This window comes from Loa loa (assembly GCF_000183805.2).
Source record: "Loa loa unplaced genomic scaffold supercont3.1, whole genome shotgun sequence".
Taxonomy (NCBI): domain Eukaryota; kingdom Metazoa; phylum Nematoda; class Chromadorea; order Rhabditida; family Onchocercidae; genus Loa; species Loa loa.
In genome coordinates, this window is record NW_018108181.1 from 337,302 (window position 1) to 359,601 (window position 22,300).

A 22,300-nucleotide genomic window follows, 5' to 3' on the forward strand; every position below is an offset into this window, starting at 1 on the left:
ATGTCCAGCTTAAAAGTCGATAAAGGTTTCCGATTAGTAATCATTGGTGCTGGACCTACTGCTATCGGTATGCTGCATCGTATTTATTCATTGATAACAGAAGGAACCATATCGGAAGAGGATATACAGGTTGTACACTTTACCTGTTTGTTCCACTTGTTTTTTACCTGTGTCTTAAGTATGCTTCAAGAGACTTCTGAAGATCGTAATATGCGACTTTGTTAACGTCAAATAACAGTGCACTTAATAATGTTAGGATGATCATGCACTGTTCCGTTTGATATTGTTTCACGTAATTCACATGCAAATGCTTTATTTATTGTTTGTCTTTTGAGGTCGTTGTTTTGGAAAAAGAAGATGAAGTTGGTGGTTTGGCAAGATCAGTAACCGATGAGAAAGGATTTACGTGGGATTTAGGTGTACATGTTTTGGGTGTATCAAAGTATCACGAATTCGAGGAAGTTATCAATTCTGCTGTGAATAAATGGAATAAAGTTAGGCGTTCTGTCAAGGTAAACTAGCATTAATAAAAATTGTTGGAAATTTGAAATCTCGAGAAATCCAAAAGTTCCACAAAAAGTTTTCCAAATTATCGAACTGAAATATTGTTTACTTATTTGCAGGCCGATTTAGCTCATCTTTTCAAAAGCGATAATCCATACAGCAACTATGTACCCTATCCTGTTCAACACTCTATTCCTTATTTCCCACCCATTATTAGGCAAAAATGCATCAGTGAATTGAAAGATCTGCAAGGCTTACCCATGAGCTGTTCGAATTTTGCAGAATACAGTGCAAATATATTTGGGAGTACATTACTGGATATTTTTATTAGACCATACAATCGTAAGGTGAATTTGAGTTTCAATGAATGGCTTCATACTGCTAGAAATTTAACAAACTTTGAGCTTTGAGTTGTTTTATCTCCAATCACAAAAAAGAGTTATAAACATACACTGTTAATTTCGTAATTGAAAAAGAAAGTAGATCACTGTGTTTGTTTCGATATGGACAGTGGAGCTGGAAGAAATGAACGCATTTTGGGCAAGGAGTCGAGTACCAACTATTGATTTATCTAATATTGAATTACGTTGTGGACGAAGCCTGCAAGAACTTGACGATGATCTTAGTTCATCTATGACATGTTTCAGGTAAGTTGTTTAGGTCTCAATTTTGATACCATTATACAATTTCATAACACTTTGATTTTTTGATTTCTACAATGAATTTGTACTTTTTCTCAGATATCCAAGAGATTACAAAGGTGTGGGCAAAATTTGGGAAAAAATTGCTCGACGATATCCGGAATCCATTTTTCATTTTAAAGAAAAAGTGCGAGGGATCGATATTAGAGCAAAAAAGGTATTTTTCTTTTTTCTAGTTTTATTTTTCCTTTTCCTGAAACTTACGTAAATTCCGTATAATTTAGCTCATTATAATAATTATATGTAGTTATCATATCAATGGATATCATCGTCTTTAGTCTTACAGGTAATTACCGAAGATTTAAATAGTGGAACACATTCATATGATTATAATGCTGTGCTGTCTACCTTACCGATTCCTGAATTATCGACGATCTCCACAGTAATTAGCGATGTTAACTTAAAATATTCCAAGGTCCTTTGTGTTGGAATATTATGACTATAATAAAATAGCAATGCATAGTTGCTTTTGTGAATTTTATATCCGTCTGTTTTGTCCGTTTTTAGGTAATCCTTGTTGGCCTTGGTTTGAAGCATCCACAATGCGAATGGACTCAACTTGTGACGTGGGCGTATTTTCCATTACCTGATACTATTTTTTATAGGTTTGTTGTGGATTCAATCCACTTTACGTTCTACTAAATTTCTATAAATTTATTAAATATTCGCAGCAGTCATGTTCCTTATTCCAGGTGTACCTTCTTGTCCAACTTCAGCGATAATTTGACACCAGATTGCAATCAGTTCTGGTCAGTTCTATGTGAAATTGGATTGGAAGCTGATGCAGATTTCCTCGAGGACGAAGTTATAGTTAAAGTAATTGAAGGTTTGACCATACTTATTATTTCTTCATTAAATCATATAAGTCGATTATTTTTGATTTCTTTTTTAACTTTAGGGCACATTTTCCGTAATCATCCATAGATTGTGTGCCTGTTTGTTAGGTAGATAGTTTTTTTGGTTTTTGTTACTTGGTGAATGTAGTTAATCATTGTAGGTTTGAAGCTTAAAGGTATAATAGTCGATAACAATGAGATTGTTGACAAATGGCTGTATATTTTGCCGTATGGATACCCTATTCCAACTGTTAACAGAGACGAAGAGTTACAACGCTGTCATGAAGCGTTTCAAGCAAGTCCTTTTCTCAGTATTTTTCCATTGCGTAAAAATAACATTCTTATTCCGAAGTTCGTGAATCCAGAGAAAGTTGTTTTTTTATTGATCTTCAGGCGCACAATATTTATTCTCGTGGACGATTCGGTGGTTGGAAGTATGAAATATCGAATCAGGACCATTGTTTCATGATGGGCATGCAGTGCGCAGACCTCATTCTTTTTAAAGTTAAGGAAACATTGTACACTTTTTAATTTCAAAATTTTCCCATTTTTATAAATTATTCTTTCTAAAAATATTGCATTTTACCTTGGTATTGGTAGATGCATACATGTATAAAAACTTATCGACTAGTATATTACAAGATGTTCTACACATCGTGCACAACAAAATGTTTTGTTAACAAAGGCACAAAAATAATTACACAAAAACAACCAACCAAAAGAAGGCGAAATACAGAAAATAACTAACCGTTGTGCTTGCCATCGAGCTCTGCTAAAAAAATCCGAGAAGTTTCACCTCTCCAGATTCATTCTAATGAGGAAGTAAAGTAACAGTACCTATTCGAAAACTGTTTTGTAATTTATACAATAAATTACATTTCTATAGGGATTTCATTAACTTCAGTTTTTATAAAAATTTGGATACTAACCGTTTTATATTTTCTTTCGGAAAAAAAAATAAGGAATTTTTAATGTTAAATATTCAGTAGCATTATACGCAGAACTCGAAGACCTTGACACTTACTATATTTATGACACGCGCACACGAACAAATGAAGAAACCGGAAACTACCATGGACGACTTTGCAAAAAAAAAAGATTAGAATCAAAATCATAATACATTGGATACAAATCACGACTTGTTTGAAAGAACTCGAAGTAAAGTAGTAAAAGGTGTACAAGTGATGAAATATGGATTCTAGATGTAGCTTTAAGGATTCCAAATATGGGTTCTATTGCAAGAAAATAGAGAATTGCTCATTTCCAGGTTATGTCGTTGCCATCTCAATGATATATTCTTTCAGATTATTTAACTCCCTTTTCTTTTGTAAGTCTATTGATTTCTGATCTCCAATTAAATTCCCTAATCTGATTTCATTTTTTCCCTTTACTTTCCTTCATATATAAAAAACGAAATAGACATTTGTATTTTAGAGCTATCCTATCGAATGACATGCATTGTTTCAAGAGTTCCAACAAAATTAGTTTTTCTTCTCTCAATTTTCGGTTTTTTGGTAAACTGCCTGTTTAGATGGGTCAGCTGGAACGATCGCTGTTTTCCAATTGAGCTGCACTTAACGCGGCTGTCGACATGATTTGCAAGAGACTCTGCAAAAAGGTAATTATATATATATATATATATGTATATATATGTATATGTATATGAAATCAAAGTAAGTCATACCTGTTGTAAAGTGAGCGAATTAATAGGAAACATAAATTGTGGACTAGTTTGTTGATTCTCGGAGGAATTGTTACTGCTGCTGACATTGGCATTTGCGAATAAGGAATTACCATCAGCTCCTAAAATTAAAGCAATTTTGCAAATTCAACCACTTAGGTAAGATTAAACGATTCACTTTCTGAAACTTCTGGATCTATCACAAAACAGTAATTCACTTTTGACTTTATTAAATATAAATTGTCCTTAACCTTCGTCATTTGTATAAACCACGCCTTGAGGTATCTGATACATGATGGCGTTGCTGGTCCCCGCCGTTGTAGCCGAGTTTAAGCCTATAAAAATCATTTAGCAGGTTGGGATCATAAAATATTGAGTTAATCAAAAAATTTGATTCCGACCAACTTTATTTTTTCTTTCATCATTTTTTCATATCACTATAGGAGTTAAACCCAAAAGGAATATCCAAAAAAGTATCATCTTACCCGTACTATCAACAGTTGTATAAAAAAAAGGATAAGTTATGAAGTTCTGCTGATGATCACTGAAGTAATTAAACATATCGGCGAACCTGGTAACAGAAACGGTGCAAGAAGCGGGAATGTTGCGGTAGGTTGAACATTGGTGCTGGTAGCAGTGTTACCGATAGTGCCATTATGAGCACTACTACAATTGTTGTTGTTATTATTATTATTATTACTATTATTGACGACGCTTCTAATATCGCTACTGTTGCTACTTTTTGCTTTGCTTCTTTGCAACTGTCGTTGAGCAGCCGCTACACGAAGCGCTTCCTTCAATGTCTGTTGTAATGACAACGAGGTCGCTTTTTCTGCAAAATGATTGTCATTAGCAGTAATATTTAATAAAGTAATTAATTGGTCTTAAGAAAAAAAAAAGCTTTTTGGAACTTCAGGCCAAATTACGACTTGAAACTTTCATTCGAAGAAATTGACTTCTGCTTACTGTTAGTTTTTTACTAATGTTTTTCGTTTTATATGTAATTTAATTTAAATTAACAGTTCCATCTGTTTTTATCGATGGCACTAAACTGCAACCGATAAGGTTTCCCGCCCCTCGTTTTGGCTGCTGTTGTATGACAAAAAATCGCATTTGTGATGAGCGATGCACCGCCGATCACTTTATCCAGTTTATCCATTCTCCTATTTAATTTGTCTATCCATCTCTCCGTCAGTTTTGATGACCTACAGCGTCCACAAATTGACAGCAGCTGTCCAGATTTGGTCTATGTATGCTTATGTCTTGGTGGGCTCATTTAAAGATCATTTCCCTTCTCAGTCCCCTTTTCATCAAATATATGGATATACATGTATATCAGAAAATGAACGGAAGTGAGTCGAAAGAGGTATGTTACAACAGTGGCTACTACCGCGCCTATTAATTTCAGTTTCCTTCTCTCCTGTCTATGGTATAATTCGTAAACTTCTTTCTCGTCATCCCCCTTCCTTCATTCTATTTGAAGACTTACTTTCCGTATATATCGTGCGCAGCATTACAGCCGTTAAAATCCCATTTATATGTGCCATTAGCTAAATCATCCAGGGGAACAACTGTCGCTGACCTCTATGATGAACTTTTGAAAGAAGAAGAAGAGAAAGAGAAAGAAGATAAAATAAAACAGGATGACAACTGTTACTTTAATGAACCACCATAACGGGTCATCGAGTTACTTACTGCTGCACTCCTTATACCACATCAGAAGCAATTAATTATGGTTTCATATAAATGAAGGACAAACTTGAAAATTTGAAAACCCGTCATAAATTGAGCCTTCACCTATTTCGAGGTTTATTATATTCATAACTCTATTATATTCATAACTCTCAGAAACTAAAGGGGTAGGATTTTTGGAATCTACAATGGTAAGGATGTGAAGTTGAGGGGATGGTCCTAAGGGTGATAGTCCTAGAGTCGTATTCCAAGTAATTACTAATTATTTCTCTATTGAAATTTTATGACCTTTTTCTTTATCAGTTTCGCTTTCCTCTATCACAGCGTCGTGACTGTCGACGCTTTCCGATTCACCATTATCAGAATTTTCTGCTTCTTCTGGATTGCAAGTCGGTGAGGTGGCTATCATTGTAGGATGTACCATTGTTGGTAATTCAGGACACTATAAACAAAACCATTTTTTACTACCATATGAAAAATGATATTAATTAAAAGATAAGTTGGGATGAAATATGCATTTTAGAAGCAAATCAATTCAGGCGAATTTAGACTAATTTTCAGAAACTGTTCATCAGCTCATGGAGTTTTTTTTTGCGGAAGGTGACTTTCGACATTCAAATGCTTTGTTTTACCGAAGTTAATGATCGGCATTAAAATGCCGTTCACCACAACAGAGGACTGATTTTTTTTTAAACATTAGGAATTGAACAAGTAAATCTTTATTTAAAATTTTGCATCAAACCAAAAATTTCCCCTAATTAATATGAATAATTTGCTATTGTGAAAGTTTTTTAGTAAGCTAACGAAAAACAATTGGTTTAAATTATTAGCTTGTTCATTGATTTCATCGTGATTCAAAGCTGGTCCCTTTTAGGATTGTACAAAGACAAATATAAGAATGATGTAATATTGTGGTAGTAGTAATATTGATGACAGTAGCTGATGAGGACGATGAAAAGGGAGTTAGTTTGGTGAAATTTACCATCTTCAGTTGCATAAAACCACACAGAAAGAGTTACTGCTATCGCATTGCCATTACCAAGACCAGTTTTCAACAGGCGTTAAAGCTCCAAATTTGTATACAGAGTGGAAAAGCAATTTGCTTTGAGGAGCATTTGAAAATGTTATTAATTATGCCAATTTTTTGTTAATATTCTTGTGAAATAAAACTACTCAGATTAAATCATACCTAAATAGTCTCTAATCTACCATTATTATGAAATACATAACTTATATTTTTCATAGCACAAATTTCTGTAACACAAAAATTATTTATTATTATTTATTGAATATCGATGAACATTCAGAGAGTTTAATTGGCATTAAAATTTTATCTTTCAAATTACCGATACATAATTCTTACATAACAGCACGGGTCGATCAAAAATAATGCTTTTAAATTTGTACAGAAATTTCTCGAATTTCATGCTAAAATTTCAACGACAATTGAAAAACTTAATAAGCCACATAAAAGTTGATAGTATTAACTATCCAATAAAACATCACCCGACATAAGCATTGATATATTCGAATGTTTATTACCATTTTCTAGATTGTCAAAATAAACTTCTGCCTAAATTCTGATCTATTTGAAGACAAAATAGTTATGCAAATAGAAAGTGGCAAAGAGAGTATGATTTGCTTCTTAATCATCAATGATAGAAAGAAAAGTACCTATATTTAGTACCACTTTTTAGAAGAATGGTAAAAAGTAATCATCTTCAGTAAACAGTAATAAGAGAACTTCAACGAAATGATTTTCTTCAGAAAATTTTTCGAAACCTCATCAAGAAAACATCTCTTTCGTTCAATAATACTACTAAAGTAACTCAAGTTTTATTAATTTTGAAAAAAAAGTGAGTTTTGAGTGTTTACAAGATATTTTGTAAAACCATATGTCTTCGTCATTACTTCCTGGTATAAGCAGTTTGAAAGCGGAAAATTAAAGCTTAAATTTCGGTTTATGCAGGTTTATCTGATGAATTTAACTTGGTATGTGCTATGGTTTCCATAATGCATATTCACTGGGATGAGCATGAAATCAGAAACGCGATGATAACACATTCCTGATTTTATTTGTCTTCAATATTTGACTACTTATGACAGTCCATATTTACACCATTTCCATACTTCTAACTCCTCCTTTCAAATCTGTCACGTGTCCCATCTGTATCTCAACGTGCTCATTTAATTTGTCCATCGTGTATTCCAAACACGTAACTTATTAAATATGTCAATCAACCCAATATCTGAACTTCTGATGTTTCTTCATTTTTTTCGATCTCTTATCATTTATATGTTGCAGCTGTTTGGTTGTGCTTTTTATAATAACGGCAAATTGATGTAACAAATATAGGCGATCAGTGATCAGTGATTCGATGTAAAGTTATTTCCTCTTATTTATCACTTTTATCACACAAAACAGAGACAGACACATGCCTTCACATGCATAATCCATCCATCCATCCATTCATTCATTCATTCATTCATTCATTCATTCGACCATCTGAGGAGCATATCCTTTCTCTTTACACATTAGTGGGAGCAGTATTGTTGTTTTCAAGGTGATGATGCTATGAATAGTGGTTGAGAAACTGATGATACTTACTTGCTTGCTTGCTTGCTTGCTTACATTATTGCTATTGCACATATTTGCTTGACAGGGATGCCATCGAAATTTCCTTCATCCCTGCTCTGTTGGGTATATTCTTTGAATTTAATGAGAATGGGAAGAAAGACTTGCTTTCAGGATGATGAAAGCGTAGGTGGCTTTGATGGCTCAAGAAGATGACGCTCCCGGCCTTTTCCCCTTCCCATCTCAAGCTTCCCGTATAAAAGTATCTATCTCTATATATAAGTGTGTGTGTGTGTGTGTGTGTATGTGCGTGTATGTATGTATACGTGTGTATGTGTGTGTGTGTGTTGTGTGTGTATGTGTACAATTTGTGAATTAGTTAGTTAGTTAGTAGAGATTCTTAAATAGTATTGCTGGCGGTGTGATACTGGTTGAAAGGATATGTGTATGTTTTGAATGATGGATGTAATGGAAGAGGGATATACAAGTGCTTGATAGGAACAGATCCCGGCAAACAGGCAGTTGGTGCTTCCTTCCCTTTTGCTCCCATTTTCTGGGATCCGTCAACGTGAGGAAAATATTTTTCCTTGTTGTCATGTTGAGAAAGTTTGAAAGACTCAATTAGAAACTTTTCGAAGTTTAATTATTTAATTTCAAAATGAGAATAAATGTAGCACAGTTCGTAGTTTTTAGAAATGTTTGCTGAAGCATATCTATGGCTGATTGCAGCAGTAAATACAAAAGAAGCTAATGCTATTTCATTGATATCTTCTCTTTTCTCCTTTTTCTTCTTTCCAAATAATACTTATAAAGCGATCGTTAGAAAATTTAATGCTAAATTCAGGTTTTAAATTCCAACAACTAAATGAAGCTTTATTAGCACTTTTGATTACACTATCAGAAAGTCTGATTGGACAGCAAACAAGTAACTTATAGAGATGGACTAGGTATCACCTAATACGACTACCGTATTTGTCGAAGAATTCAGAATGCAAGGCAAAGGGGAGGAGAATTGCAGGCGAGAATGGAATGCATGAAAGGACGTGGGACGATGGCGCACTGAGATATGGTGCAGCGCATACGGTGGTGTCCGCCTGGAAATTTGACATCCTGATTTGCTACTGGTTGGTTGTCAGTGAAATAATAACGCCAGCCGGTGTTGTGACATAATATAGAATGCAGACAATCGCGCACATACATGCACATGCACATGCACACACACACACACACACATACACACACACAAACATATAAATACACACACATACATACATACACCACTTGCCCATTTAATGATGACAGCAACAATTTCACATCTTCAACATAATTCCTTTTTACCGTACTTCCAAGGGCAATTGGTGTCCGTGTCACGAATTTTGAAATGACATCGCATTTGCAGTTTTTTCACGAATTTTAAGAATTCATATGGCGCTGTTAGTTGGGAAGGACGAGGCTCTCACAACACATATCATATCACTCATAGATAGTCGAAAAAAGAGACTAAAGAGTCATCTGCTTGTTTGTTTCAATCTAACCTTAACTTAGCAATCACATTATACCGCTGCTGATGAAACTGTGGTGGTGAGCTTTGTTCCATGGAAGTCAAAGGTCGGAGATCGAGATTTTATTTATTTCTCTTTTTTACCAGGACAATCTAGTTTACTTATATGGCTGCTAAACTTTTAAAAAGAAAAGGAAAAAAGCATGGATAATTATGCTCGAAAGAGTAAAGTGGTGGTTTTTTCTGAATTGATGAGGTCAATAGTTGTGAGTTCTTGCAAATAATAGACAAATGCGCAGGAACTGATGGTATATGTTCGTCATATGATTTATTAGACGCAATTTCAATTCAAATTACATGTGAACAAACCTCATTTAATTTTCGCTTTCTTGAAATATTTGGTTGTGGTTCAAATGTAAATTCTTGTCGTGCTCCAACTGGATCCACAGCATCATCTAGAACAGAATGACTATTGCAAAGCCAATATGTATGAGAATAATTGCAAGCGCATAAATCATCATCATTCGCTTTGCAAACTGATTCAGATGCAACGGAATAACAAGTCTTGCTGGGCTAGTCTAGTTATCGACATAGCTTGGGAAGCAGAATGATGTCAGGACTAAAATTTCAGAATTATTTTGACCTGCGCTAAATTTCAAAGAATTTAGGGAAAGGAAATACTGTTTAAAATTACCGTTTGTTTCAAAACTAATAGTAAAATGAAGACATTAGAACGGAAAGTAACATAGTCAGAAAAAACTGAAATGAACACAAACCAATGTCGGGAGTGTTTAGACAATTTCTAATTAATGTTTTTCCAGCTTCAGAAGAGATCATCGGTCGTAATTTTTTTGTGGCAAATGTATAGACGTGACCTGTTTCGGATGCTACCAGCAACATCACCTGAGTTCCTGTTAGTGTTGATAATTCATAAGCCTGAACAGAGAAATGCTGTCAGTTTAATATAAAAGCTAAATTTGAAAACTACAAATTAATTTGCGAATAATTCTCATCAGAGAAAAGATAAATTTATACTAGAGAAACATGATTTTTTTTATTTTGATAAAGAACAGAAAAACCAGCAATAGAATACGAACTTTTTTCATAATTCCAGTTTTTCTTTTACTAAATGTTGTATACCTTCGCAATTTATTGCCAATATATTCCATTTTTATCTTTACTCGACCTGAAAAATAATTATCTAAAGATGACATCATTTAATTAACCAATAAATACACACATAGAGAAACATATAGACCCATATACAAGAATACATACAAATACCTACACGCACAGATACACTCATACATATATACGCATACACCGGTCTACATTGAATCCGAAGGCATTTTTGCATATTTTTGAGATTTTATTGACTAAAATTAAAATTGTTATTAATTAGTAAATGATTGTATAAATATCAGCCAGCACAAATGAAATTGTTGAAAAAAGATGTGTATATTGAAGTTTAAGTTGGTATCATTTGAACAAAAAAAGAGGTTGAAATAAAGAAGTAACTTGTGCTTGATTATGAAAAGGGAAAATAACATCCTCAATCTTGAATGACGTTCATTACATCTAAGTTCATTTGATGAATAAATACTTTTACTTCACTTCACTTCAATTAATAGTCAAATTTCTTGGTAATTGCAACTCATACCTTTCGTTTTCTTTCCATTCGGTAATGTCGGCGTCCCTTCGTTCACCTGGTGTTGCAACTGCGGAGATGAACTTTCACATTCACCTCCCATCACACCTTCTTCTGCTGATGACTAAAGGAGAGTAAGAAACATTATAGTTTAAGGTAAAATGATATGATATGATATGGTGCAAATTAACTCCATTCATGATATAAACTCTTGTCATGGTCATTTCTAGGAAGTATTAAAAAGCTGATCGACCGCCTTCTCAGACACGGCAGTTCATCTTTCCTTCATTTATCGCTACTACTCATTCTCGTACCTTTATATCATTGGCATTTTAAAACGATTTTTAATGATTTTTTTAATCCTCTATTTTTCTCCATAGATGATGCTTGCTATTTCTAGGTACTGAAGTAATTAATTTACTGGTAAAAATTTTCAATGTTCTAAAAATACACAGCAACAAAATTAGAATCACTAGTGGAATCGCTAATAGCTAACTCATGCAAGTACAACCAATATAATTAAGAGTATTTCGCAGAAAGTTAAAAGAAATCTCGATTGCGCTTCGTATGGGTTAAGCAATTTAAAGCATAAATTTCAGGTTTATAAATCAAAAAGTATGATTTAAAAATATAATTCTTGGAACTCTTAATATGATATGATTACAGATAAATATGAACAAAAGTAAAATAACAGGTGTAGATATCTATCAATTACATTGAAAACAAAGTGATAACAAAAGTGCTAAACCATTTTTGTAATATTAAAAAATGAAATATAATTAACTCACACTACTGCATTCATCGTTAGAATGACAGGAAAAGTAATTTTGTGTAGGGTTAGAAGATATCTATTTTCCCTTTCATTTGAGCAGAAGATATTCATCGTATCAATAATAAAATTATGAACTAGACATTGAGGAAAAGATGATAAATTACTCTCACTCACTCTTTGTACGATGCAGCTTAAAAAACTACCAGAGAACCTATCTCCGAGACATACATTTTCCAGAAATTAAGAAACAACACATGAGATTGCAACATGCAAAAATTTACCATCCTTTAGTGACCACTTGATATGTTACTATACTGCTTGGAATATCACGTCGTTTTTGCGTTACTGATTAATTTGTTTTAGTGAGAGGGTGATTATTGTCATAAAAATTTTTTGATTATAATGATAACTGTCTAATGATTGGCAACAATCATTTATATAGAAAATCATAGACTGGTATAAGATGCGGGATTTAGAAAATATTTTTTAAAGATTTCATAAATCAACTGTTGCACTTGTGAATCACGAACTTGGCGATCTAATGAAGCAAAAATTTTGAAAAAGTTAGAAACAACTTGTCATAAGAATTATGTTCAAAGGACAGTTGATAAAAGCATAGTTTTGAGACTTTTCATCACACTTATTCATAAATGTAGTAAAAATAAACATAAAAACAGCATCGAGATGTCTCGTAATCATGGGATTAACATTTTGTTGTTTCATTTCATTACATTAATTTGCTTCATTTCTTTATCTATATTTAAGTACTAATGCTATCATTACATAATTCTGTACATACCTATAACAATGAGATTTTAGCAAAAATGATAGAACACCTGTACAGTATGCAGAGATTCATCTAACTTCACGTATAAAGATATCATGGAATAATTCAGGCCAAAAACAATTTGTATGGGAAAAGTAAAATAATACACATGGTTGGAGACAAGTTTCGTTATCCAAATAAGAAACCTCATCTTAGAGACCTCCATTTTTATCACCTCCATCATCACCATTATCACCAATATCAATATCACCACTATCATCATCATTATTATTATTATTACCATCATCATCATTTTCTTCTTCAACATTAATCAGCAATGAATTTGCGATTGTAATTAATTTGGATTTATTTATACACCAAATGCACAAACAGACATAATTTTCTTCCTTCCCATAATAATATCCCAAAATAATATTATACCCCGTCTTTCTTTCTTTTACCCTTTCTCCCTCTCTTCTCTCTCTTCACTTCTGTTCATCCCTTTTCCATACATTTTGGAAACATTAATTTTTTGGAAGGAATGTTTCTCGCTACACTTATGTTGTTGCCATTGCTCCATCTTCTTCTGTTTTAAACTGACATCATCATTATTGCATGCAAATAACTTGTTTCCAAGGGATGACCTAGAATTCCTTTTTATTACCAAAAATGAGCCAACTTAGATGCGAACGAAATTATTATTCAATAACTATCATTGAAAAAAAAAAAATCGATATTAACAAACTATCATTAAACTTTTTGAGAATCAAATTGTTAGCTTCAGCATCACTTTTCTGAAATTGACGTAATTATAACAGGCGCTATGTCTTTTGAACAAAATGATTATATCAGGTAAGTACAGTGACATATTTGCTATGAATAATCAGAATTACTAGAGTGGAAGCAGTGGAAACAACGAGGAAAATAGAAACTAATAGCAATGTAGATTTAACTTTGTGAATAAATTTCTCATTGAAAAATATTCTGAAATTGAGAAATTTTTCAAATTGAAAAATACTTTTGTAAAAATAGACGAAACCGAATTGAATTAATTTTGGAAGCAGAAAATTTGAGAACTGCGATGTCTAAGCAAAGTGTAATGCTAATCCCGCTGAAGCAAGCGCTAATTCCACGAAAGCCTCAAATACGACGAAAATTCGTACATACAAAATTTGTCGTGGAATACAGTTAAAAAAATAAAATTATTTTGATCAGTAACTATTTATAATGTTATGGAAACACTGAAATTAAACATAACTTTATGTAAATCAATTTGAATTGTCTATCGCTTCAAAAACTCGTCCAATGAGAGAGAAAATCATCGCGACGAAGATGTATGTTAAAAAATAAATTTTTTCTTTTAATGGTGGACATTCCCAGACAAAGTTAAAAAATGACTGACGACAGATATTTGCTGGATGGAAACTATGCAACAAAAAGTCGGACTTCAAAATTTTTTTTTCTTTGTAATCATTAAAAATGGAGCAAATCTTTAATGAATTTTAAAAAAAAGAAAAAAATATGAAATAACGATGAAGAATTACGGCTGAAGCATAAAGATTGCTAGAAAAATAAAATTTGATAAATTTAATAATTTTCAAAGCTTCATATTGACTATTTAAGTTTACACTTCCCAAAAAGCTTCTAAACTACCTTATACTGTCAAGGCAAAACGGATACACCCACTTTAAGCAAAATGGAAAGAAATTAGCATTTTTTAGGATAGGCTGAATAAATGGCGTCTCTGAACATTTTTAGTTTTTTTTCAACTTATGGTTCTATCATTATATTATCATATCACAAGGGTGCAGTGCCTTTTTTTACACATTTTTTTCCAGTTATTTCAGTTTTTTGCTCATTCTTTCATTCTATGCGTGAATAATTTACAAACTAAACAAGATATTAAAGAAATTATATGTCGTTGAAAGTTTCTATTTAATGCCTAATCTGGAGGAAACTACTATTGTTCCATTCTTGGTTGGGTATTTTCAAGCTTGATTACTTACAGTTATGAGGAGATGCTAACAGAAAACAATTTTTTCCCCTTTGTATCTCTCTGTTCCACTCGTGAATCATCAAAGTTTATGATAAATTTCTTACATAAATGGAATTTAATCTAAACAGATGTATGGTACTGCTGTTATTTTATACCTTGAAATTCACTGCTGCCACTGCAAATTTTCTTATTTAACTCTTCATCGCACATTTTTAAAAATTTCTGCATAAGCAGCAATAAATATTTTTGCATGCTTTTATCAACTAGAAAAGATAAAAATATCTATCAATGGTTGTTCATTCTTCCCAATTAAAGTTAGCTTCTCATATCAAAATGGGATTTTTTGATTTCACTCCAAATTGAAAATAAAATTGATGGTTCACAAAGCTGTAATTTAAATGATACATTACAAATTAGAGATAATACGTTTGAATGCATAGCCTGATTCTGAAACTTTTCATCCATTTATAGTATCATCCCGAAAAAAGAATAAAATTCTTGGAACGATTGCTTCTACTAATCACCAGTTCTAGAGCATTGAAGAATCTAGTCGATTAGAATTTTTACTACAACTTACTCGTCATAACCAATTTTTTGTTTGTCTATTACTTAACCTGATATAATGACCAAATCTGTATTGATTTTATTTTTTTTGTTGTCGAAAAATGTAATCAGCATGAACTTGATTTGTAATTCCAAAAATTCCAGCTAATTTGTAGAAAATATTCAGTTAAAAGGTATATCACATGAATATTTAGTACAAATAATTAATTATGGTAATGAATAATGCGTTAAATTGAATAGTCAGTCTATGTTAATGATCTGTTATTAATTATTAGTCTTGAAAAAATGCCGCCTCAAATGCTAGAATGAAATTTAGAATTCTTCCCGGAAATCTGATAACCACAAACTCCTGATGCTACTTCGATGGAAATTGTTCATTATAGTTTCCGCTCATTCTATGCTTCCCGAAGCTAATATCTCGTCAATACGATTTCACCTTCTTTCCGTAATCTTATTATCGTTAAGTTAATAGCATCTATGGGATTTTCATATTTCTTATCTTATTATAAATTCTTATCTCAGTTGGCAGTTTTAGAATAATCAAACAAAAGAGACAGCTGGCTGAAATCAAATTTAAGAATTATTCATGAAATAAACACTTTGAAAAACGCATTGATGAAGTGATAAAGGAAAGAAATGACATACCGTTTCCTTGGGTGTTAGGAGCAGCGATTGACATGGTGAATTAGATCCAGGATTAGTAAAATTCAAATTGAAACACGTCTCACCGGGGACCATGCTCATAGTCAGCAACAGATATATTATATCCTGTCAGTACCAATCAATGTATCAGTTATTTCTTACTTAAATAAACTATCTTTGATATAAGTTTAGTTTGAAAAATGGCGTGCAGTATAACTCGGAAAGAGTAAGAACTTGGAAATGATGTTGAGGAGGTGGGGAAGAAGAAGAGACAGAGAATCTGGGACACAAGAAGAGTTAGCAGGATTTGCAAGCTAGGCAAAATGAAGTGAAAGAAATGCTTTTTCAGAAAACGCTTGCTGCTTGCTCTTTTGATGAATATTGCTAGCTGTCCAGATTTAGACAAGATAGCACTTCACAGCTCTCGAACTTGACTAGTCTTCAAGGTGCGCCCCGAACAGGCAGCAGCAGTAGCAGCAGATAGTGGCAGATTTGAAAATGATTTTGAGAATTGTATGTATATTGAGAAGAAGATATATAAGTTCGAGCTGATGTTACATACCTCTTTCTTTAGCCAGCAACGTACTTGGTAAAGCCGCTCAACAAGTACAGAGAGAAAAGGAGCAAAGAGAGTTTAGGAGAGAGGGTGGAACATTTCTTAATTTTCCAACTTCCTCCGCCTCCTCCTCCTCCTCCTCCAGTTCAAGCCATATTCAAGTTAACAGCGCCCGCTGCAGTTGAAGCAGTAGCAACTATAAGAGGGTAGAGGGAACAAGAACTACTGACTAAACTAACTTTTGACTACTGTCGTCATCAACGCCAAGCACAAACACAAGCATACACAAGCACACACACACACACACACACACACATACACACACACACACACACACACACATACACATACAAACAGAAGGTTCAGTTGTAGAGTTGAAGATGCCTACGCAATTTTACATTCAACTAAAACTGGAGAGGGGATAGAGGATATGGCAAAGAGATGGATTTACTGTTACAGCTCGGTCATTGAGCCCTTTTTGGCTTCTACTTACTTTTGCATTTCAAATCATAATTTTTAACATGAAGATTTATGCATCATAAATCGATTTTCACACAGTGACAATTTGGCTATGTCACGTCACGAGATACTTTTGCCATTGAAAAATCCAAGTAATCCAAGAAGATACGATACAGTTCAGTGGCTAAATCAGTAAAGAATTGAGCAATGCAAATCATTTTTATTTTGACTAAGTGGTTTCGCAAATGACAAACTTATCCCGAGTCACTTCGTTATGTCAGCCCACTAACATTTCTTGTTAAAAAGATCATCAGTAAGTGTCGTATTTGTACAACAGGACTTTTCTACTTTTGTTTTTTCTAATTGCAAAATGAAACATTCGGGACATTTTTCTCTATGGTTTACTAATTTTCCTTGTTGCTTCCTTCCAAAAAATAATCATCAATGATCTTTCGGTTGAAATGAAATTGACCAAATGTTTTTGAATATTGTACGACTTCAATTTAAGTATTATAGAAAAATCAAAATTAAATTTCGATATTTTCGAAAAGATAAATTGAGATTGAAGTTGGAATTGAAATTAAAATTAATTTGGAAGATAAAAAACAAAGATAGAATATATTAACATAAAGAAACTGCACTGCCTTCTACCGAAAATATATTTATAGGTTGAAATGAAAAATTAGACAGAAAGCGTACAGAGGTTGAAGTATCAATGATGATGGATTGAGCGTTCGAGAATTCCAAAATGGGATTGGCTAGTGGTGGTGAGAGTTATGATAATGACGGGAACGATGACGATCTGTGGTATTTGTTTATATTTGGGAGAAAAAAATGATCATGAATTCAGTAAAAGGCCATTTTTATCAATGCAGAGGATGCACATTCCATTTCGTCCCGCCACTATTGCGCAGTGAAAAGTATTTGTTGTTCCGTTTTGGTACCCTTCGTGCGACATCATATCACTCTGCTAAATCATCATTTCAAAGCTTCTTTCTTTTCTTGCCAGATTAGCGTTTGTATACAGAGTGAATCTACATCGTACAATTATGGGAATTATTTAGAGACAAAGATCAATTTCAGTTTTTGGTAGAATCACTCTGCTCAGTATTCTACGTGGTGATGCATGATAATCACTAAAGCCGTTTAATCGTATGGCGCTTTTCAATGTAGCACTGCCGATTCTTGGACAATAATGGATATAACTATAGTCAAGGTAATCTGTGCAATATACAAAAGGCAGTAAACCTTAATTATTTAATGGTTAATTGTACTTTAATTACATATTTTTTGGTTATATAACATTGTACTTTATACAATTCAAGACAGTAAAATCCGGCTACTCCTCTTCATGTTTCTACAAAACTGATAGCAGATCAACTAACTAAGATCCCTTTGAAATTTCTGATTTACCGAAAAAGAAATATATGTACCAAATTCCCATTTATCAGACCGACTATCTTTTGATATAGGAATACATAATGTATCATGTTTTGTCTGAGCGAAAATGGATTTTTACATAAATGTGCGTGGTTTGTCCGTTTAAAAGTACTGAACATGCTTTGCTAGCATGATATGGACATGTGACGTACGAGAATGATTTACACTTTTGACATCGCTTTCACTGATAAAATTAACCGAAACCTTAAACTTTATAATTCTTACCATTCTGAAAATACTGGGAAGTATGTTCCTGATCCATCGGGAGGATATAGAGGATTAGAAAATATTTAGCAAATATTTCGCAAAAGTTTAATATCTTTAATTGTCCACGGTACTTTCTGCATTACATCACTGCATCGTCCCAAAAAAAAAAAAAAAAAAGAAAGAAATCGAAATATTAGATGTGAAATTAAACTCTTTAGTTTCGGCCGTTAATTTTCTCAAGTAATGCCAACCAATGTTTGCAACAAAGGCCATGACTGAAATGATTTTCTGTTTTCTCCTGAAAATCAGGAGAGAATTTAATGATGTAGTTATTGAAGATCTTAGAATTTACAGCTTCTGCATATCCCATATCAAAACCTCAAACACTGACCTTACGAAGCTAAACGCAATTTGGCAAGTCCATATCTTATACAAGAAATGTTCCCAATGAGGACGAAACACATGGAAGGAAACACTTTCCCATGCATATTACGAGGTGACATATACTAAAATTATAATTAAAAAAGAGTTGTGGTGCCGTTACAACTTTATTGTTTATGGCCAAATTATGGTGAAGGATGAAAAACAGCATGTAATATGCAGCAGATGTACTGACCTTGCACTCACTCATCAACAAAATTTTACCCGGACATAGCAGACGTGCTACTGAGGGAATTGATTTGAAAAATTCAATTTAGGAAGAATTTCAGACTTTCCTTTCCCCGTTCCAAATGTGCATGATCAAGTCCATTCTCTGCTCATCTAGAAAATTCTCGACCTATTCTGCAGAAATTATCAGTCAATTCGTCCGGTAAAAACTTAGATCAGCAAAGGGTTTTAAGATTTGATGTGTTTTGTATAGCAACGAAGAAAGTCTAAAAATAATTTATTTTTGAAATTTATCATGAATCAAATACAAATACATATGACGATCCGCAATTACTGAAACATTTCTCGTGAGTTTGCATATTTGAATTTGCGTCCATTTACTTCCTTGACCAATATCTGACTTTTAGCTTGCTGACTGAACAGAACTACCTGAGCTCTCTATATTTGGCCTCAATTCGATTATTTCTTTAAAGATTTTTGATTTGTAGTTTCAACTATTGAAACTCTAAAACTGTTTGGTGAGCTAATCCGGCCACTGAAACCATTTCTTGTAACGCTCACATGTAAACCATCCGAAGAATGCACGTTGCTGTAAGTTTTCTTATACATTTCATTGCCGCCTTCACTTTCCTCCACCAAACCCATGAGCTTCATATTTACAGTCCTCTCCAGCACACCATTTTTTCTTGATCCCCATTTCGGATCACCAACTTTTTGTAGTTTTTGCAGCAAGTTTGTTCTTTTTGTCCATTTCTTGGAGTCTTGAAAGCTCATACTATTTGCGAAAATTGTTTCTGAACTAGTTCCACGTCTCATCGGCTTTTCCTTGACACTTTCCTCAGCACAAATAATTTTAACCGTCCCAGCTTCATTGTAGGGATCTGCCTTCGAAATATCCATTTGAGAACTATTTTCGCTAGCAAACAATGCCGAATCGGCATCAGCTAATAACAATGTCTTTCTTTCACTTGCTAATGAACACACTACTTCCTCATCATCAATAACGTGTTTTCCCTCGAATTTCTTGATATTTTCATAGAAATCATTATTTTCAAATGAAATAAAGGCGAAACCCTTGTGCAGGCCCGTCCTCAAATCCTGAAAGTAACATCCACAAACTTGACTTTTATAATGAACACTTTAAAACTCATTATACAATAATATATTAACCATCAAGTTTGGCAAACAATCCTTTGATTCCGGGCAGAACATCACTTGGTCATATCTGATACAGTGAAACAGCAAGTGATGTGACAAAGAATTAAATGAAAGTAAGAATAACAAGCGTTATATTAAAAGAAAAAAACCTACAAATTGCAGCGTGATGTTTCTGACTTTGCCGAACTGAGAGAAATGGTTTGTCAGTTCCGCTAAAACAGAAAAATCTGAGGGTGTTAAATGACTTGGTCATTTTTTCACCTTATTCTCAGAAAAAAATTTTTCGAAGCATTATAGGGCAAAGATGTCCAGTAGAAAGCATGCATAAATAATAAAATTGTATTTAACAAATCTGTAGTGATCACTTACATGCGCCTGTAACCCAGCTGATTCTTTTAACAAAAAGTTCCGCATCATTCCGCCAACCCCCTTTAAAAGTTTTAGAAACCACACCAGATCTTCCAATTAAACGCACTGCCATCTATCTGTAGGTCGGTTTGTATATAAAATGCACTGTCAAAAAAAAAGAAGCACCAGAAAAGACCAGCCTAAATTTACTTTTTTAAAAAAGGAAAATAAGTTAGACAAGCAAGAAATAAACCTTTCTGAAGTGAACAAAAAAAGTATGTTGTCATCAGAAACTTTTTTCCTTCAAAAAAATACAGAATTAAACTTATGCCCAAATAGTAATCAAACATACATCTCAATAATCACTGAATAGAAATCTCAAATGAATTTCAATGAAGTAAATAGAACTGTTGCTACTTCTGCTGTTTTCTAGGACTAGATACTGCAAACTTCGCAATTACCTGAAATAGAATTGTAATATAAAACTATATGAAAAATTACAGATGTTTTGCGAAACACCTAAGGATTCCTCCGTGCGAAACCTTGCTTGACACATAAATAAGCCGAAAATAATAATCCTTTCACCAGTCGAAAAGAAAGTGCTAACTTGTCGTCCGTTAATGTAATGATTTCGTTGTTGTACAGCCTTTACTGCGCCGTCAATGCTCTCAAAAACAACAAAGGCAAAACCCCTGTGCAAACCTGTTCCCCAATCCTGAAAGATTAACTAATGAAGAGTGCAGAAGACCCTGTCCCTTGAATTATGATAAAATAAGCATTCCAGACTTCAATTTTAAATGTCAGTTATGAACAAAAAGAAAAACGAAAACTAACATATAACAATTTGACGTGTTGCACTTTACCAAAACGACCAAAATGGAATTTCAAATCTTCTACAAATAAATAATCAGAGTCTTCAAAATCTTCAAAACCGCATTTCAATTCTTGAGAATTGAGTAAAACAACACCTTTAAACAGCTGCTTTTAAACTCAAGATTTTACCCTTCGACAAAAATTCGTTACAAATAATAATTTCAAATTTAAGGTAACAAACTTTCACCGGTGAACCAACTGACGTTTTTCAATATGACACGAGCTGATACCTGCAACGTTGAGAAATCTGTTGAAAATACTCGTACCAAAGTCCACAGTCCCACATGCATCCAACAACTATTCAGCGAGTCCACCTCACAATCGTTTTATTATTATTATGTATTTCGTTAAAAATTTGTTCTAATTAAAAAACGCAAAGATTTGACGATTATTATATTTGAAGATAAGCACTTTTCTCCTTTTTAAAAAATATATTAACCCACCGATAACAATCAGTCCCGGTATCCTCTGCGAAAGCTATCCCTATACAAAATGAAATATAACATAACATAATGAAATTGATATACGAGGTTGACAAACAAACGAAATAAATTGTTATACGAAACAAAGAGGCATTTATGAACATAGTTTTATAGTGACAGTAGTTAACGATTATAAATCCCCCCTCCCCCCCCCTATTACTTTTTCTACAAATCTTTAAAACTCCAAATTTGTTGTAAATATCGATCTCAGGCTACGTAAAAACAGTATAACTATAAACAAAGTAGCCGTTTAAAAAATGAGAACCATAAACTTGTATTTGTAAATAAAA

At 33.3% G+C, this 22,300-nt stretch overlaps 5 protein-coding genes across 5 annotated transcripts; 2 read left to right on the forward strand and 3 right to left on the reverse strand.

Annotated features, from left to right (window-relative positions):
* LOAG_01599 (hypothetical protein) lies at window positions 1–2,572 on the forward strand (the record flags this gene model as incomplete). Its single annotated transcript, XM_003137138.1, has 10 exons — window positions 1–129; window positions 336–512; window positions 624–851; window positions 988–1,151; window positions 1,245–1,362; window positions 1,492–1,620; window positions 1,713–1,810; window positions 1,898–2,031; window positions 2,203–2,336; window positions 2,435–2,572. The coding sequence occupies 10 exons, from the start codon at window positions 1–3 to the stop codon at window positions 2,570–2,572; spliced, it is 1,449 nt and encodes a 482-aa protein (XP_003137186.1).
* Window positions 2,573–3,479: 907 nt separating this feature from the next.
* On the reverse strand, window positions 3,480–5,838 carry LOAG_01600 (hypothetical protein; the record flags this gene model as incomplete). The annotated part of the gene is made up of 5 exons (XM_003137139.2): window positions 3,480–3,649; window positions 3,726–3,844; window positions 3,974–4,057; window positions 4,294–4,554; window positions 5,703–5,838. The coding sequence occupies 5 exons, from the start codon at window positions 5,836–5,838 to the stop codon at window positions 3,578–3,580; spliced, it is 672 nt and encodes a 223-aa protein (XP_003137187.1). The 3' UTR covers window positions 3,480–3,577.
* Window positions 5,839–9,838: 4,000 nt separating this feature from the next.
* On the reverse strand, window positions 9,839–11,241 carry LOAG_01601 (hypothetical protein; the record flags this gene model as incomplete). Its single annotated transcript, XM_003137140.2, has 4 exons — window positions 9,839–9,945; window positions 10,267–10,426; window positions 10,588–10,676; window positions 11,151–11,241. The coding sequence occupies 4 exons, from the start codon at window positions 11,239–11,241 to the stop codon at window positions 9,839–9,841; spliced, it is 447 nt and encodes a 148-aa protein (XP_003137188.2).
* Window positions 11,242–15,872: 4,631 nt separating this feature from the next.
* On the forward strand, window positions 15,873–16,644 carry LOAG_01602 (hypothetical protein; the record flags this gene model as incomplete). The annotated part of the gene is made up of 3 exons (XM_003137141.1): window positions 15,873–15,892; window positions 15,932–16,028; window positions 16,453–16,644. The coding sequence occupies 3 exons, from the start codon at window positions 15,873–15,875 to the stop codon at window positions 16,642–16,644; spliced, it is 309 nt and encodes a 102-aa protein (XP_003137189.1).
* Window positions 16,645–19,608: 2,964 nt separating this feature from the next.
* LOAG_16345 (polyadenylate-binding protein) lies at window positions 19,609–21,818 on the reverse strand (the record flags this gene model as incomplete). Its single annotated transcript, XM_020448997.1, has 6 exons — window positions 19,609–20,247; window positions 20,461–20,519; window positions 20,677–20,781; window positions 21,208–21,370; window positions 21,490–21,623; window positions 21,710–21,818. 6 exons carry the CDS (start codon window positions 21,816–21,818, stop codon window positions 19,609–19,611), a joined length of 1,209 nt encoding a protein of 402 aa, XP_020307543.1.
* Between the last annotated feature and the right edge of the window lie 482 nt (window positions 21,819–22,300).